The sequence below is a fragment of the Protopterus annectens genome, chromosome 1.part2 (assembly GCF_019279795.1).
Source record: "Protopterus annectens isolate FY-2018-M chromosome 1.part2, PAN1.0, whole genome shotgun sequence".
Lineage (NCBI taxonomy): Eukaryota > Metazoa > Chordata > Ceratodontiformes > Protopteridae > Protopterus > Protopterus annectens.
In genome coordinates this window covers 833,103,029-833,120,014 of record NC_056727.1, presented here as the reverse complement: position 1 = coordinate 833,120,014, position 16,986 = coordinate 833,103,029, and the positions used below count along the sequence as shown (strand labels likewise).

At 41.6% G+C, this 16,986-nt stretch overlaps 1 protein-coding gene across 3 annotated transcripts in view; it reads right to left on the bottom strand.

The window, feature by feature from the left end:
- RIOX1 (ribosomal oxygenase 1) overlaps positions 1-16,986 on the bottom strand; it is a 1,390,763-nt gene that overhangs the window by 982,933 nt on the left and 390,844 nt on the right. For all 3 annotated transcript variants that reach the window (XM_044059130.1, XM_044059139.1, XM_044059122.1), the window contains exon 4: positions 12,610-12,709. In XM_044059130.1, the coding sequence (XP_043915065.1) occupies positions 12,610-12,709 (100 nt within the window). The remainder of the gene's footprint in view (positions 1-12,609; positions 12,710-16,986) is intronic.

Here is a 16,986-nt window from a genome sequence, read left to right as displayed (position 1 = left end):
ACCGACAACTACAGAAGATGTTGTGAATGTAATAACGGACCTTAAACTTTTTACTAGAGCGATAACACTTAAAATGTTATTTGGTAATAAGAGTGTTGTGAATTTAGAGTGTAAGAAAAGAAGCGTTTTTATACCTAGTAATGTACCAGTAGTATTAGCATTTCAGAATGTGTGCGAACAGGAAATTAGAGAAGTGTATCATGAAGCTTATAAACACAAGGATTTAAATAGACATTTTAATTTAACCAGAGAAGAGCATGAAGCTATGCAAACGCTTGTAAAGCATGACGGACTCATAATTAAGCCGGCAGATAAAGGCAATGTAATAGTATTAATGAATAAAGATAATTATCTAGGTCTAATGAATGAATTGTTACAGGATATAACAGCCTTTAGAATAGTAAACCAGGAAGAAGTACGTAAAAGCATTAGCAGCATTAATATGGCCATCTATGATTTACAAATACAGGAAGATATAGACTTAGATCTATTTAACTTTCTGACAGTACCTTGTCCTATTACACCGATATTATACGGTGTTCCAAAGATACATAAATCCATCATGAATCCACCTATGAGACCTATAGTCTCAGGTGCTGGTTGGGTCACGGAACCCGTATCTATTTACTTGCAACAACAACTTTACCCCTATATGAGAGACTGTAACACAGTACTAAAGGATACAACTGATTTCTTATTAAAACTAAGAAATTGGCAACAAACTGCAGAAATGCAACAGATAATACATAAGGATATATTATTGGTAACGTTAGATATCACCTCGCTCTTTACAGTAATACCAAACAGTTATGGTATTGACTCTATAAGGGAGTTTCTAGTAGGACAAACATCATGTGTAGCACGTAAGATAGAAACACTATGTGCACTACTAGAATTGGTTTTAACCAATAATATTTTTATGTTTAACCAACAGCTATATTTACAAACATCAGGTGTAGCAATGGGCACTTCGATAGCGAACACCTATGCGAATTTGGTGCTATATGTATGGGAACAAAAGTTTGTGTTAAACAAAGATAATAGTTTTGCTAACAATCTACTATTTTACCAGAGGTTTGTTGATGATTGTATTTTGTTATGGAAGGGTACAGAACAGCAACTATGTTCTTTCCTAGAGTATTTAAACACTACAACAAACTTCCTAAAATTTAAGATGCAGTATGGTAGGGATAAAATAGTATTTTTAGATATTATGTTAGAAAAAACTCTAACTTCATTTGAAACAAGCATACATTATAAAGAAGTTCATTCTGGACGTTATTTAAATTATACAAGTATGCATGCACCTCATATATTTAGGAGTGTAGTAGGATCCCAGTTGAGTAGAGTAAGTAGATTAAATACTAATGAAGCAGTATTTAAAATACAATTAGATAATACGATACAGGAGCTGTTAACAAGTGGTTATAATAATAAGCTGATTATGGAAGAAAAAAAGAGAGTCTTGACTCAGAGACCTTCTACATTAAAACCTATATACACGGGGGGTAACATACAAAATAGAATAAGAGAATGTAATAACAGAGTGAGGTTTATTACTTCTTTTAATTACAACACATAGAATACAAAGTATAATAGAGAAGAATTGGCTTATACTAATGGCATGTGATCAAGTCAAAAAGATAGTAGATATAAAACCATATTTTGGCTTCAGGAACATGAGGACTATTAAACAGAGGTTATGTTATAAAGAGTTCAATGCATATATACCTAGGAATATAACTGCAGCAGGGACACTTAAATGCTATAATTGCACATGCTGTGGAGATATTTATGAAGGAATGGGTCATATGTTTAAACATCCCTTAACAAAGAAATGTTATTATTTTAACATCAGAGCTACTTGTAATACCACAGCAGTTGTATATGGCTACGTGCTCAGTGTGTTCTGCATTTTATATAGGCAAAACTATCAGAAAATTAAAGAATCGAATAATTGAGCATAAATCTGAAATAAATAGAGCAATAAATACTAATTCATTATATAAACACATAGCAGAACATGGAGCACAACACAGTTTTAAATTTAGAGTTATACATACAGTAGATAGAATTGTAAGGGGTGGGGATATTAATAATAAACTAGAATTAAAGAATGAATGGATAACCAGACTACAAGCAGATAAAGCACCAGGCATTAATGACATCATTACACTAAAACCAATATTAAAATTAATACAGCAGAGTAAGCTTAAATGATTCATATATATATATTTTTATAAAATGTCTAAATGTTTTAAATTTTGTTTTAAATCTTGTTGAAATGTTGATTGCAATAATCACATGACTTTCTGGCTGCAGGCCATGTGATTAGGACCCACACTATATATTTGATGTGATTTTAGAATTTAATGTATGCACTGAAGAAGGGTTTTTGTAACCTGAAAGCTTTGCCGTGTTTATAAACAGTTTAAACAGTTTATCTTCCAGTATTTATGTGTATTTGATTTAAAGCTACCCTGGATACCACTTTAGGCATAAATGATGGGTTGGTATGAAGGGAAACCCTGTCCTGATGGAAAATGAGAAAGGGCTGCACTGCCATGAGGGCCTGTAGTTCCGAAACTCTATGAGCTGAAGTGATAGCCAGAAGGAAGGCAGTTTTCCAGGACAAATCTTGCAAATCTGTTGAGGCAGCTGGTTCAAAAGGAGGCAATGTTAATTTTTCTAGTATGTAATTAAGATCCCAGGCTGGTATTGGTTGTTTCCTTGGTGGTCTAATATTCTTAGCCCTCTGAGGAACTGTCGAAGAGTGGGTGAGAAAATAAAGGAGGATCCGTGTTGTATTCTGCAGAAATGGCTGCGGCATGGATTTTTATGGAAGAAAATGAAAGTCCACTGTTCAGCAGCTCAGCTAGATACTGTAATACCGGAGGCAAGTTCAGTTTTCTAGGGTCCTGGCCTTTTTTCTCATTCCAAGAACAAAACCGCTTCCATTTTGCGGAGTAAGTTTTTCTAGTAGATGGCCTTCTGGCCTCCAAAATGACATCCTGCACCTCCTTGGAGAGTAGGGTCTGTTGTGGTGTTAAGGAATTTTCCATGCAGCGAGATTGAGTGTTTTCAGCTGACTGTAGAGAGTTTTGTAGCTGTGCTGAGTCAGCAGAAGAGGCATTAGAGGCAGGGACCAGGGGGAGTATGTGTTAGGCTCCTCAGCAGTGGATACCAGTGTTGCCGTGGCCAATCTGGAGCAATCAGTATCATCTTCGGTCTGTCTGCTCTTGCTTTCAAAAGTACCTTGGGCAGAAGAGGCAGAGGTGGGAATGCGTAAACTGTCCATGCTGTCCAACTGAATGAAAGTCGTCCACTCTCCAGGCCTTTGGATGAAAGGTCCTTGAACAAAACGTTTCAATTGATGATTCCTGTGGGAGGCAAAATATCTATGTCTGGCCTCCCCACTTGGGTTATTTCTGTAAACACCTGAGGATGTAACTTCCATTCGGATCTGTCATATTTCTGCTTAAATTGTCTGCCAGCGTGTTTTCCAATCCTGGCAGGTACTAGTTCGATTTGCCATTCCAGAGCCAAGTTCCAGAGAGTCATGGCTAGTCTGCACAAGGGGTATGAATGTGTTCCTCCTTGTTTGTTTATGTACCACATGACTGTGGTGTTGTCTGTTCTTATCAGTAATTGCCCTGGATGCAGGAAGTCCTTGAAAGCTGTAATTGCATTTATTACTGCTAGCATTTCTTTTTGATTGATGTGAAGGTGCTTTTCTTTTTGGGACCATATGCCCTGGATGCACCTGTCCGTCATGTGGTAATCTGAGGCGTCTGTTGTGATAACTTGCTTTGCTTGAGGCTTGCAGAATGGGAGGCCTGTGTTTGCTTGACATGCTTGGGCCCACCATAGAAATTCCTTTTGCAAACATGGGATTATTGGTATTATTGTTTCCAAACTGTGACTGTGTTGAGACCATAGGTTTTTAGGTACCATTGAAGTTTCCTCATATGCAGCTTTGCACATGGGATTAAAAGAATGCAAGGTGCCATGAATCCCAGAGCCTGCAGGATTTTCCTTGCAGTAAGCCTGGTACTTTTTGCTAGTATTTTGAAGTAATGAGATAGTTGCCCCTGTTTTTCTGGCGTAAGATAGGCCATCTGGGTGTTTGTGTCCAAGTTGGCACCCAGGAAAGTTATTTTCTGAGATGGTGTTAGCCTTGATTTCTCTTTGTTGATTGTGTATCCCAGAGAATGCAATAACCGTGTCACATATGCCAAATGTTCCAGAAGTATGTATTTGCTGTCCGCTTGGATCAGGCAGTCGTCCAAATAAGGGTAAATTTGTATCCCTTGAAGTCTGCAGTAGGCAATCACTGATGCCAGGCACTTTATCTACTGCGCCCAGAGTATTCACAAAGGGCAATGCAGAGAATTGATAGTGGATTGAACCTGCAAGAAATCTGAGGTATCTTCTGCAGTTTTGTCTGATTGGGACATGCAGGTATGCCTCCTTGAGGTCCAATGTTACCAGCCAAAACTCCTTGCCCAGCATGGGAAGAAGTTGCTGTAATGTGAGCATCTTGAATTTTGCAGTAGAAATGTGTTTAGGATGGATAAGTCCAAAATGGGTCTCCAGTCGGTTCCTTTCCTTGGTACCAGAAAAAGTCTTGAATAAAAACCTTGGCCTTGTTCGTGAGTAGGTACCTCTTGAATAGCTCTCATGCTTATGACCTTTGAAATTTTTAGTTGTGCCTCTGCCCTTTGATTCTGTGGCAGGTTTGGCATGCCTCTCATTTTTGGAAGAGTGTGAAAATGAAATTTGTAGCCTCTGTTTATAATGTCCAGGATCCATTTGTCTGTTGTGACAATATGCCAATTGGCTGCAAATAATGCTAGCTTTCCTCCCAAAGGTGCTGCCAGCTGAGACGTGCTTGGCATGAAAATGAGGGAGTCAATGGGTTTGCTTCCTGTATTGTTGTGCACTGTCCTCGCCACCTCTTGGTGCTGGAGTTTGCCATTGTCATATGATCCTTGTGATTGCCCTCTGCCCCTTGTGCGTTTGTATCTACCTCTTTGGGGCTTGTCAGTGGCTGGAAAGGACCAGTTTTTTGAAGGCCAATTTCTGCTAAAACGTGGAGGTTGGACCTGTAAAAAGGCTTTGACAGTTTGCATAGATTTGGCTTTTTCTTCCATTTTCCGTAGTATCTCCTCAGCATTAGTACCAAACAGCACATCCCTTTGTAAAGGAGCATCTAAAAGTTTAGCTTTGACATGATCAGGCAAGTTTTGTTCTCTAAGCCAGGCATGTACTGATCCTGTAGCAGCTGCTCTACTTAAAGCCTCTAGTGCATCATAACCACATTGTAAAGTGTGTTTACCCACTTGTTCTGCACTATGCATCATATCCTGTAACTCCTTTAAATCTGGTTGTTCAGGTTGAGACATTTTATTCCTTAATTGTGATAACAGGAACTGTTGATATTTAAGCATATGAAACTGACAACTTAAGGCCCTCATGGCTAGGGTGGCCGAGGTATATACCTTGTTACTCCCCCCTTCTAAAGACCTTGACTCTCTTTCTGCGGGAAGTGGATTCTTGGCAGTGGAGGCCTTCAATCCCTTGGGGCCTTGTGAAATGGTTTCAGGGTCAGCATTATGACTTTTGAAGAGAAATTGGTGAGAGTTGGGTACTCTGTAATACCTATCAGGTTTGACTGGTGCAGGAGGCAGAGAATCCGGGTTAAGGCAAGCCTCGAATAAACATCATCAAGTATGTCCAAAACAGGGGTATAGCCAGAGGTCTGTGTTGAGGTAACAAAGAAATTCCCTAAGCCTTTTCTTAGAATCTGAAAAGTCTTGGCCTTCCCAATGGAAGTGTTCCCTCAAGGTGTGCAAGGTTTAAATCCTCAGGAGGAGATACAGAAGGGATGGACTGTTCTGCATCCGAATCCTCAAAAGGGGAGTAAGAGTGTTCCTCTGCATCAGAATGTTCTGATAAAATGGATCCCTGATCAGAAGAGGGAGAATCTTCCTCCACTCTGGGTCTCTTGTCTGGAGGGGGTTGAGAACCTCTGATAAGAGTAATTAAATCCTCAGCCATTTTAAGCATCTGTTTTTAGGCATGGGACCTGGAGATGGGCCCTGTGCAACAGGCCTTTTGGGGTGCCTGGCTGCTTTGGATTTAGTAAAGGCCTTAATGGAAAAAGAAGATGAGGGTCTGAAGACACCATGGGTGGAAGTGGACCTGTCCACATTAGTAGGCTCAACATTAGCAAAGGCTTCGGTGGTTGTAGTCTGGGAAAGGGCCGAGGTCCCAGCGGTCTCGGGTACAGAGGACACTGCCAAAGGAGTGTCGTCGGTAGTCAGGGACTGCAAAGGCATCTCGCTGAGAACCGGACCACATGTAGCCTGTTTTGGCATGGTGTCGGGGACCGCGGGCCTCGCGTGTCGGTCCTTTTCCTTGCGTTTTTTGGGACAAAACAGTAGTCGGAGTGTCCGGCGACATTTTATAATCAAAAGCTTTACCAAAATAGTGTTGACTCTGCCCGATTGAAGGTAGCGCAGTGCTACAGCGACCGAGACGCCGTGGTCTGGGCCTAAACAAGGTATGCAGAGGGAATGGAAATCCTTATGCGGTATTTGCTTCCCACAAGAAATACAATTATTAACTTTTTCTGACATCGGTCTGAGGCAAGAAAAGGTTCTCCTTAGCTTTAATGAAGACTTGTTTCCAAAATTTTGTAATTCAGGAGCTGGGAACTGCTTCTGCTTCGGCAAGAACATGGCGTCGGCTGTGTCTTATATACTCTGGCCTCACTGGCGTCAGAGAAAGCGGCGGGACCAAGACTTTGGAATTCGGCCGACTGAGGGACCGCCTGCCGGCAGAGAACCCATCTGTGATTACTGCAGCTGTATGCACGATGAACATCCAGTGTGTGCAGAATTCTTTCCCCTTTATTCTGAGGGTTTGGAAAAAAGGTGGGGAGATGTACAGCCTGGTTTAGGGTCACATCTGGTACTACCTTTGGCATGAATGAGGGATTCATCCTGAGACACCCTGTCTGCATGGAAGATAATGAAGGGTTCAGTGGTCATGACGTTCTGACACCCTCCTAGCTGAAGTAATAGCCAAGAGGAAGGCAGTCTTCCAGGAAAGGTGTTTTAGGTCTGCTGATGCCGCTGGTTTGAAGGGAGACAATGTCAGTTTTTCTAAAACATAGCTCAGGTCCCAGGCTGGAATATGTGCCCTTCTAGAGGGCCTAATGTTAAACACCCCTCTGAGGAATTGCTTAATCAAAGGGTGAGAGAAGAGCAGGCTGTTCAGAATGAAAGTGTGCTGAAATGGCTGAGGTGTGGATTTTAATGGAGGAAAAGGAGAGACCCTTGTTAAGTAGCTCTGCTACATAGTCCAGAATAAGTGAGAGGGACAGCTGAGAGTTGCTGTGGCCTTTCGATAGGCACCAGGAGTTGAATCTTTTCAATTTCTCTGAGTAAGAGTTCCTGGTTCTGGACCTTCTGGCTTCCTTAACAATGTCTAGGACCTGCTTGCTCAACTGTGGGTTATCCCCGGTCCCTGGGGGATAAGCCATGGAGAAAGTTTGAGAGTGTGCAGGTTTGGATGCAGAATCTCTCCTCTGGCTTGTGTCAGGAGGTCTGCAGTTAAAGGCAGGGGTTTGTACGTCTCCTTGGTCAGGCTGAGCAGCAAGGGGTAACAAATGTTGCCTGGGCCAATCTGGTGCTATAAGGATGGCTTTTGGTCCTTCCAGTCTTATTTTGAGCCGTACTCTTGGGAGTAAGGGGGGGAGCATAAATGAATAGATTTGGTCCATTGGAATGAGAGAGCATCCACTTTCCAAGATAGGGGGTGGAACTCCCTGGTGCAGAATTTGTGCAGCCGATTGTTGTGTTGTGAGGCGAAGAGGTCCACCTCTGGTGTCCCCCAGGCCTGGGTGATTTGGAGGAATGTCCCCTTTTGGAGTTTCCACTCCTGGGGGCCTAGATAGTTTCTGCTTAGATGGTCTGCTAGGGCATTGTTTACTCCTGGGATGTACTGGGCTATCAGGTGTAGGCCCAAGGAGGAGGCTGTCTGCCAGAGGCTCATGGCTAGATGGCTGAGAGGGTAGGAGTGTGTGTCCCCCCCCCCACTAGTTGATATACCACATGACTGTGGCATTGTCTGTTTTTATGAGGAGGACTCCTGGTTTTAGGTGGTCTTGGAAGGATGTGATAGCCTTGTGAACTGCCATCACTTCCTTTAGGCTGATGTGCCAGTGAAGGTGCTCGAGGTCCCAAGAGCCTTGGGTGCACCAGGTGTCTAAATGAGCGCCCCAAGCTAGGTCTGAGGCATCTGTGGTGATCGTCTGCCCTTGAGGAAGGTAGGTGAAGGGAAGGCCCTTGTTCTGAGTGCAAGCCTCTGCCCACCAAAGAAATTTGTTCTTTATGCATGGAATGAGGTGGAGAGTGGTCTCCATAGATTGAGAGTGTTGGCACCAAAGATTCTTTAGGTACCACTGGAGTTTCCTCATGTGCAGCCTGGCCAGGGAAATCATCAGAATGCAGGATCACATGTAAGCCAGTGCTTGCAGAATTTTCCTTGCTGTGAGTTTTTTTCTGATAACTAACTGGGAGAAGTAATTTGTCAGAAAGCATTGCTTTGCTGGTGAGAGGAAGGCTCTTTGGGAGGCTGTGTCCAGTAGTGCGGCCAAGAAAGTGATCTACCTGGAGGAGTTTAGGTTTGATTTTTTCCTGTTGATAGTAAACCCTAGAGAGGTTAGGGTTGTTTGTACAAAGAGCAGGTCCTGTAGTAACTTCTCTTTGTTGTCTGCTTGAATTAGGCAGTCATACAGATAAGGGTAAATGTGGATGTTTTGCTGTCTACAGAAAGCAACAACTGGGGCCAGGCATTTTGTGAAGACCCTGGGAGCCATAGATAAGCCAAAGGGTAGCGCAGAGAACTGAAAGAGTTATGAACCTGCTCTGAAGCGTAGGTATTTTCTGCAAGACTCCCTTATGAGTATATGAAGGTACGCATCCTTTAGGTCTACAGTGACTAGCCAAGCATTTTTGTTCAGCATTGGCTAATGTTTTTGAAGATTTAGAATTTTGAATTTTGGGTCCTCTAGGAAGGTGTTTAGAGTGGACATGTTGAGGATGGGTCGCCAAGTGCCTTGTTTTCGTGGCACCAGGAACAGTCTGGAGTAAAAACCTTTTCCTGCTTGCTCCTGTGGCACAGGCCCCGCTGCCCCTTGAGCATGGAGTATGTGCACTTGCTTTAATGCTTCTGCCCACTGATTTGTAGGTAGATTTTGGTAACCTGTTAAGGTTGGGACTTGTCGGAAGGTACATTTGTAGCCCTGAAAAATGATTTTTAATACCCACTGGTCCTTTGTTACAGACAGCCAGTTTTGTTTGTAAAGGGAAAGCCTTCCTCCTAACCTCTGATGGGAGGGGGAGTGGGAGTCATTGCACATTCTTAGAGTAGTGACTGGACTTCGAACTCCCTGCTGTGAGAGTGGTGGAGGGCCACTGCTTAGTCCTTCGCTGGCCTTGATTTTGTGGTCTAACTGGTCTGTCTCTGCGAGCCCTCCCTTGAACCTGTCAACTGGGGGCTGGGAAAAGACCAGTGCTTAGAGGGAAAGTTTCTGCTGAATCTGGGAGGTAGAACTTGGAAGAAGTCTTTCACTGTTTGCATAGATTTAGCTTTATCCTCCATCTTTTTGATGACCTCCTCTGCTTTTGATCCCAACAAGCAGTCTTTACCCAGGGGGGCATCAAGAAGTTTTGATTTTACATGAACAAGCAGTGGCTGTTCTTTTAGCTATGCGTGCCTCCTAATGACTGAACCTGCCATAGCAGCCCTACTAGAGGATTCTAAGGAATCGAATCTGCAGTGCAGGGAGTGTTTAGCTTCTTGGGAAGAAGAGTGCAGAAGATCTACTAACTCTTTGGAAGTATTAGTGTCAGGTAAAGATGAAATTTTTTGTCTCATAAGTTCCAAGGTGTACTGTTGATATTTTAGCATATAGAACTGGCAGTTAAGAGCTCTAATACCCAAGGTTGCAGAGGTGTACACTTTCTTACCCCATCTGTCCAGAGCTCCTGAGTCCTTGTCAGAGGGAACGGGGTTTTTAGATGAGCTAGCCTTGGCCCCTTTGGGCCCCTGTGTGATGACCTCTGGGTCTGCTGCAGGGTTTTTAAACAAATACTTATGTGAATCAGGCACCCTGTAGTACTCTGTCAAGTTTTCTAGGAGCGTCAAGGGTGAGGCTAGATTCACTGAAATCATCATCCATCATGTCCAGAATAGGAGGGATGGCCAAGGGTCTGTGCTGAGGAAGAACTAGAATCTCAGGCTTCCCAGTGGAAATGCTCTCTGAGTGTGCAGGGTTTCCCCAAATGAAAGATCCTCGGGGGGAGGCAGAAGGAATAGATTCCTCTGCATCAGAATACTCAAAGGAGATGAGAGGTTGTTGCTCCTCATCTGAATCCAGGTAGTCTGAAATTTCAGAATCCGGCTTTGTGTGAATTTCAGGTGATATATCCCTCTTTCTTTTAGGAGGAGTGGTATGGCTACCCCTGATGAAAGTGATGAGGTCCTCCGCCATTTTCAGTAACCGTGTCTGAGGCGGTGGAGGAGGAGTAAGATGGCAACTAGAGACTGTTTTCTTTGGGGTGGTCTTGCTTTTAAACATTAGTAAATCCGTTCGTCATTGGGATGCAGTAGTCGGAGGTGAAGACTTCGTTTTTTTCCTTGAATCGGTTGTGCGAAGAAGCTCCTTGGAAGACTGTGCCTGCGTAGCAGCTCCGGACTCAACTGAAGCGGAGACAACCGAGGGATCGGATGATGAAGCATTTCCCAGTGGCATACTGGACTCCGAAAGGGTCTTGGTAGAGGCCTGTGAAGGAAACGAGTCAGGCATCAGGGGGTGTGAATTCGCCTAACTGAATTCCTGAAAACTGACTACTTGCTTCTGGGATGGGTTGTCTGAAGGCTTAGGTTTTTGTGGTCTGTCCCTTTCTTTATCTTTTCGTTTTTTGGGAATATCCACAGACTGCTGACCGATGAATGCAATTTCATAATGCAAGGAATTACTTCAAAAATGCATGGCTACAAATTTAGCTCTACAGCGAATAGTCCTAGAATTGAAAAGTGCACAGAACCGACAACGGAGGACATCATGGTCTGGGTCTAGACAAGTAACCCACAAGGTATGGAAGTCTCAGAGTGGTACTTGTTTTCCACAGCGGAGACCATTCTTTACTTTTTTGGGCATCGGTTAGTGCAAGAAAAAGGTTGCCAACGGGGTACTTCGCTTTAGTCGTTTTCAGATTCAACTTCCACTCTGGCAGTGACCGACCGACACACACGCAAACTGCTTTTGCTTCAGGCTCCACGGCAAGAAAGACTGATGTAATACCACCGGGTGCTCTCCTTTATACCACTGGCGACCAGACGTCACTCCACAGGTGACAGCAGCTGGAGCAGAGGAAAAGTTTGACTCTGGTATTCGGGCTGACCGAGGACTACCCAGCAGGGATAACCCCCAAGTGATGACTGCAACAGTGAAACACAAAGAACATTTTGTTTTACAAAGGCACATTTAGAAACTAAATGTACTTGTGACTCTAGCTCTTAGGCCCACTCAGTAAGGAAATCAGTGAAAATAAAAAAAAAAAATCACGCAAGAAGCTTGCAAAAACTGCCAAACGAAAAGTAATTAAAGGAAAACAAAGAACAGCATACCTTAAATCCCAACCCAAAAAGCTACTTTGAAACAATTTATGAAAAAAGCAGCATGAGGCCATTCAGGATATCACAGAACTTACACATAGCAAAGAACTGGACATGTATTGTGGAATAAAGGAGGTGAGTTAGCAGCCAGGGAGAAATCTTTGTTCTAAGCAATTATAACACGAGGTCTGCTGCACTGCTGACTCCCACAGAAGGTTCAGAGCCACAGCATGCAATACCTATTGCCATGGACAAACAGCATGTTCACTGTAGTCATCAACCAAGCATTATTTTCACTCTGCAGCTGATCTTTGACTAACAATTTGAAGACCAGAATATGACAAAGATTTTGAAGCATTTGAAGAGGATATAAAAGTAAGCTCTCATGCAATTTCTTGAGGAGAAGGTAGAATATCAGAAGGCATACTGAGCAGAGGAAGAATCAAATCTAACACGAAGCAGTATTTTGTTAAGAATGAATGACATGATGTGATAGATATTATGTTTCAGGCAATAACCCCGATGACCTCCAAAATAAAACACTCAAATGCTTAGAAAACTGCTAGGAGCAGAAGCACATGAGAAGGCAGTGCTTCACATTGTGATTCACAAACGCTATAACTGTTTGCTCAAAATCTGTATCCATTTCTTGTGCAGCCATGTTTATGTACACATCTAGATAAACAAACTAGTATGCAAAGGTGTACCAGCATTTACAAAGTACACAACTGCCAGTCCTTTCTCTAGTTATCTTAACTCCACCCAAATAGTATTTGTCTGTACTTAATAAAAATGTCAATATATCTGCTTCAGCAACTCACAGGTATGCAAGCTAAAACCACTGGTGCAGAGCACTACTACATGCCACTTCCAAATTAAAAAGGAAAAAAAAAATCCAATAAATGCTTTACTACTTACCTCTCTAAGAATTCTGTCAAACTCAGCAGTAGAAAACAAGCCTTTGTAGTAGTCTGGCTTACAACGCCTTACAAGTGCAGATTTCTTTTCCCACAGCTCACTAAAATTAAAACAAAACATTGAGTTCCTTCAGCTGACCTCTCCATTCAGCAAGAAGCATTGCTTTATTTGTCTATCTACAGTCAACAATATACTTTAGGGACAAAAATAATGTACAGTAAGTAGCAAAACAAATTTACACACTTTTTTACATTAAAATATAGAAATATTCACAGAAGTTATGTACAGTTATTACACACAATGACAAGCAACCTCTCACCCTAATCGGCTTTACCACAATATGCCATACATGTGCACAATTCCCCCACAGCGAATGTTCTATACCCACTGTTGACTTCCAATTCTCCGGTGGTCCTCTAAAACTTCAAAACTTTTGGCCCTTCATCCTTCATTGTCTACGAACAACTAACACCCTTACCTTATTGCGGGCTGACCAAATAAGAACATAACCCAAGGACACTTTTACTTCTGTGATCAACAGCACCCCCTTTTTACTTGGGTTTATCAACTATTATTCACTCAGACTCTCTGGGAATGGTGGGGGCATATCCATATTTATTTATTTACATGTGTTAACTGGGAAATCCAACTGAGCTACAATCAGCCCCTTTTCAAGGAAGGTTCAGGAGATGAATCTCAAGAAACTTTATATTAAATATATCAAAGAGAAAACATAGTAAACAAAAGTAAAGAATATAGACAATGTTTATAAAACAGACAATTATTTGTAAGCAGTAATAAGAAATGTAATACTGTGGTACACTGCATACATATAGTATACAAGAAAATTAAACATAACATAGATAACTAAAATCTGGGAAAAAAGATAGGTGATAAGAAGACACATGGGCTCAAGCTTAATGCCAAGAAATGTATAGTTACTCCCTTTGGGAAAAACCATGTACCCATGAATTACCACATAGGTGGCAGTACACTAAACACCAAAAGTGTTATGACAGACTTAGGGACACAGGTGGACAGTGGTCTCACATTCGATAACCACATCGCCACAACAGTCAGGAAATCCTTCTATGTGGCACACCTCATCACTAAGGGCTTTTCGTCCAGAAAAAAGGAGGTCATTGTTCCACTGTACTCATCCCTCATTAGACCCATTATAGAGTACAACGACCCGTTTGATATGTACCTCACAAGACACCTGCAACAGCTGGAAAGGCCGCAGAAATATCGCACTAAAAGAATCACAGGCCTAAAGCAGATGCCCTGTGCTGACCGTCTAAAAAAACTCCACCTATACTCTGTGACATATCGTCTACTCAGAGGCGATCTCTGCTAAACATAGGCAATGTCAAACCCTGAGCTGTTGGACACGCTCCACTTAAAGAAATTCCGATCCCTCAGAGCCACATGCTCCAGGGATCTAAACCTTGTCATCACAATGAACAAAACATGCTGGAGGGATAGGTTCCTGACCTAGAGACTCTCCAGACTCTGGAATAGACTGCCCATACATGTCAAGCACATCGCCTCCTTGGCCCTCTTCAAAAGGAACCTTGACAATTGGATGGAAGATAGGAAATTCACCCCGGGGATCACGTCAGTCACCCTGCTAGACAGGGGTCCAGGGAAGTAAATATTGTGGGAAGAAATATCCAGGGAATTGTTATGGCGTTGGCTTGTACAGGCCCTAGGGCCAACAGCCCAGTACCAACCTATAAACCTATGAACAACAGTATACAGACAAAGGAAACGCAATACAGAAAAGATGTATAGAAAAGGAGTAAAAGAGGGAGGAAAGGAGAGAGTCACTGAATATCTGTTTCTTACTTTAGTTTAAAAAAAGTCAGAGAACAATAAGTATGTGACCATATACATATACACATGCATATACAAACATTCATAAGCTTTTATACATGTGCAAGCATACACACACACACAAATACAAACACACATACCTGTGCACATAAACACAAGCATATACACATTTATGATAATTGTATGCATGGACAATAGTAACAGATGCATTTTACTTTCTTTGCAAATGTTTAGGCTTCGGTTTCATTTTGAAATTCTGTTGAGATGCTACTGTTTTGGAACTGTCACGGAGAAGAACGGGCCTCCAGCGTGGTTAGGCAAGGAGTTTTAGTTCAACAGTCACCCCCCCACACACACACACACACACACAATAACCTCTCTACCATCATGCACCCACTTCAAAGCTTTAATTAAAGCGCACCTAAAAACATGCTGGCTATGCCCTTGTAACTCTCCCCTCTAACTTCTCCCACTCCATCTACCCTCTACCTCTCTTCCACCCCACAAACTACCTTTGATTACAGCAAGCTCTGATACTCCCATGCCTATCTACTTATTATATGGCAGTAACTTCTTATTCTAACAATTGTTAATATCTGCTATGACTTCGTGGATAGAACAGATGCTAGTTACCTACTGAATGTACTATGTTCTTCATCTGTAACTATGTAATATTTTAATTGCTAGGATTCTTCATCTGTAACTATGTCTGTAATATTTTAATTTGTGGAGCTTTTCTCCCCGGCCCTCCGCTGAAAACGGACCTGCATCCAGTCGGACATTCCCGGTCAACAAATGTAAATAAATAAATAATAAATAAACAGTCTTACATTTCTTTGTGGACTGCATTGCAGTACTAGCTTGGTAAGTACTGGAACTTTGGCTTGAATATAATAGTATGAACTATTCTGAGTTATGATTATAGGATTCTACAGTTCTTGAAATATATTTTTTGAAATGTTTGGTAGTGATGTTTTCTATAGGAAAGGGAATCTACTCCAAGTCTAGCAACAATGTTGTAAAAGCATTCAAGTTTATTTAGTTGTGTTTTTTGCAAGTTAGTCAAGATTGAAGTAGTGTACAATAACGATGGAAAAGGAGTGTATGTTTGAGTATGGGTAAGCAACATGCATACATACATGATTTTATTTCTATACAGTACCCTAGTTTTTTTTATTTGTTTTATTGCCTACGACATTACAATGTTTGTCAAATTTTAGTTGTTTTTCTATAATAACTAACTTCCTTTAATGGAGTATTACTGACTGTTGTGAATTCAGAGTTCAATATTACTGTGTAATTTGGAATGAAAGGTATTTGTTCTCTCAGCACTCAAGAGTGTCCATGTGTCTTCTCACCAGCACTTTAGGGCAGTGAAGGACTTCAGGGTGATGTTCTAAAGTTCATCTAAGGAGGGGTCATTACAAACTGGAGCTGAACTGTCAGCATACTGCATTAATTTAGTAATGGTGGCCATTGCACACCGTGTGCATGTTGTTTGTGAAAATGTTTAAAGGTGGAGGAAAGCTCCTTATTAGATTCCTCTTGCTACAGGTATGAAAATTAAGAGAATTTACCACAATGTTTTGTTGCTTAGGTAGCTATTAAGCCAAGAGACTGCATCTTTAGTCATGTTTAGTTTGCGTGTCTGTCTGATAAAATATTATGTCACGTTTGTCAAAAGCTAGAGAGAGATCTAGAGAAGATACAAAATACCCTTGGTTTTTATGCATGTTGATGTGATCTATAAATGATAGTAGAGCTAATTTTTGCTGTGATGCGGTCTAAAGCCATGCTGTGTGTTTGTAATTGGGTTATTGATAGACATTGAGGTATAGGTTTATGAACACATTTTGCAAAGCCTGGAGAGAGAGGGGAAAAAAATTGCACTTGATATGAAATTAGGCCTGCAGAGATGCTGCCGCTTCATAGGAGGTATAACGAGGCTTTTTCTATTGCATAGGAAAATAACAGATCTTTTAAATTAAGATGGATATTAGGAAGACTACTGACTCAGCAACTAGTTACTGTAGGAGTTATTTTGTTTTTTTTTAATTGTGAGGCACAAATTTTGTAGAGATGGAGAGCACTACATAAGTTATGGACAGCATTGTTGTTGGGCTGTCAGTACTGATGTACTTAAAGCTGTAGCAGCTTGGATGAAATGTGATCTCAGTTTACATTCCATACTAAAATTGGTTTGATCTGTCACAGGGGTAAGGTTGACATTGCTTGGCTGGGTTAAGTTGTTTATTGTTCACCTGAACTGTTTTGGATTGTTTGTGTGTGTTGTTTGTAGGCTGATAACTTACCATCTTTTTCACTAGATTTCTTGTAGCGCTACAATTTTGTAAGTTTGTCACAGGCGGATTACTCTCATTTTTTTCAATCTCTGAAGAACAACATTTCTTTTATGTAAGTTGTAGCCATGGTGCTGAATTAGATGTGATTTTTCTCTCTGTGATGGGGTTTTGTCAAACATTCCTACACATACTAAAGAACTGTATTGCCTCATTGAGAAGTAGTTGAATTCCAGTAGTA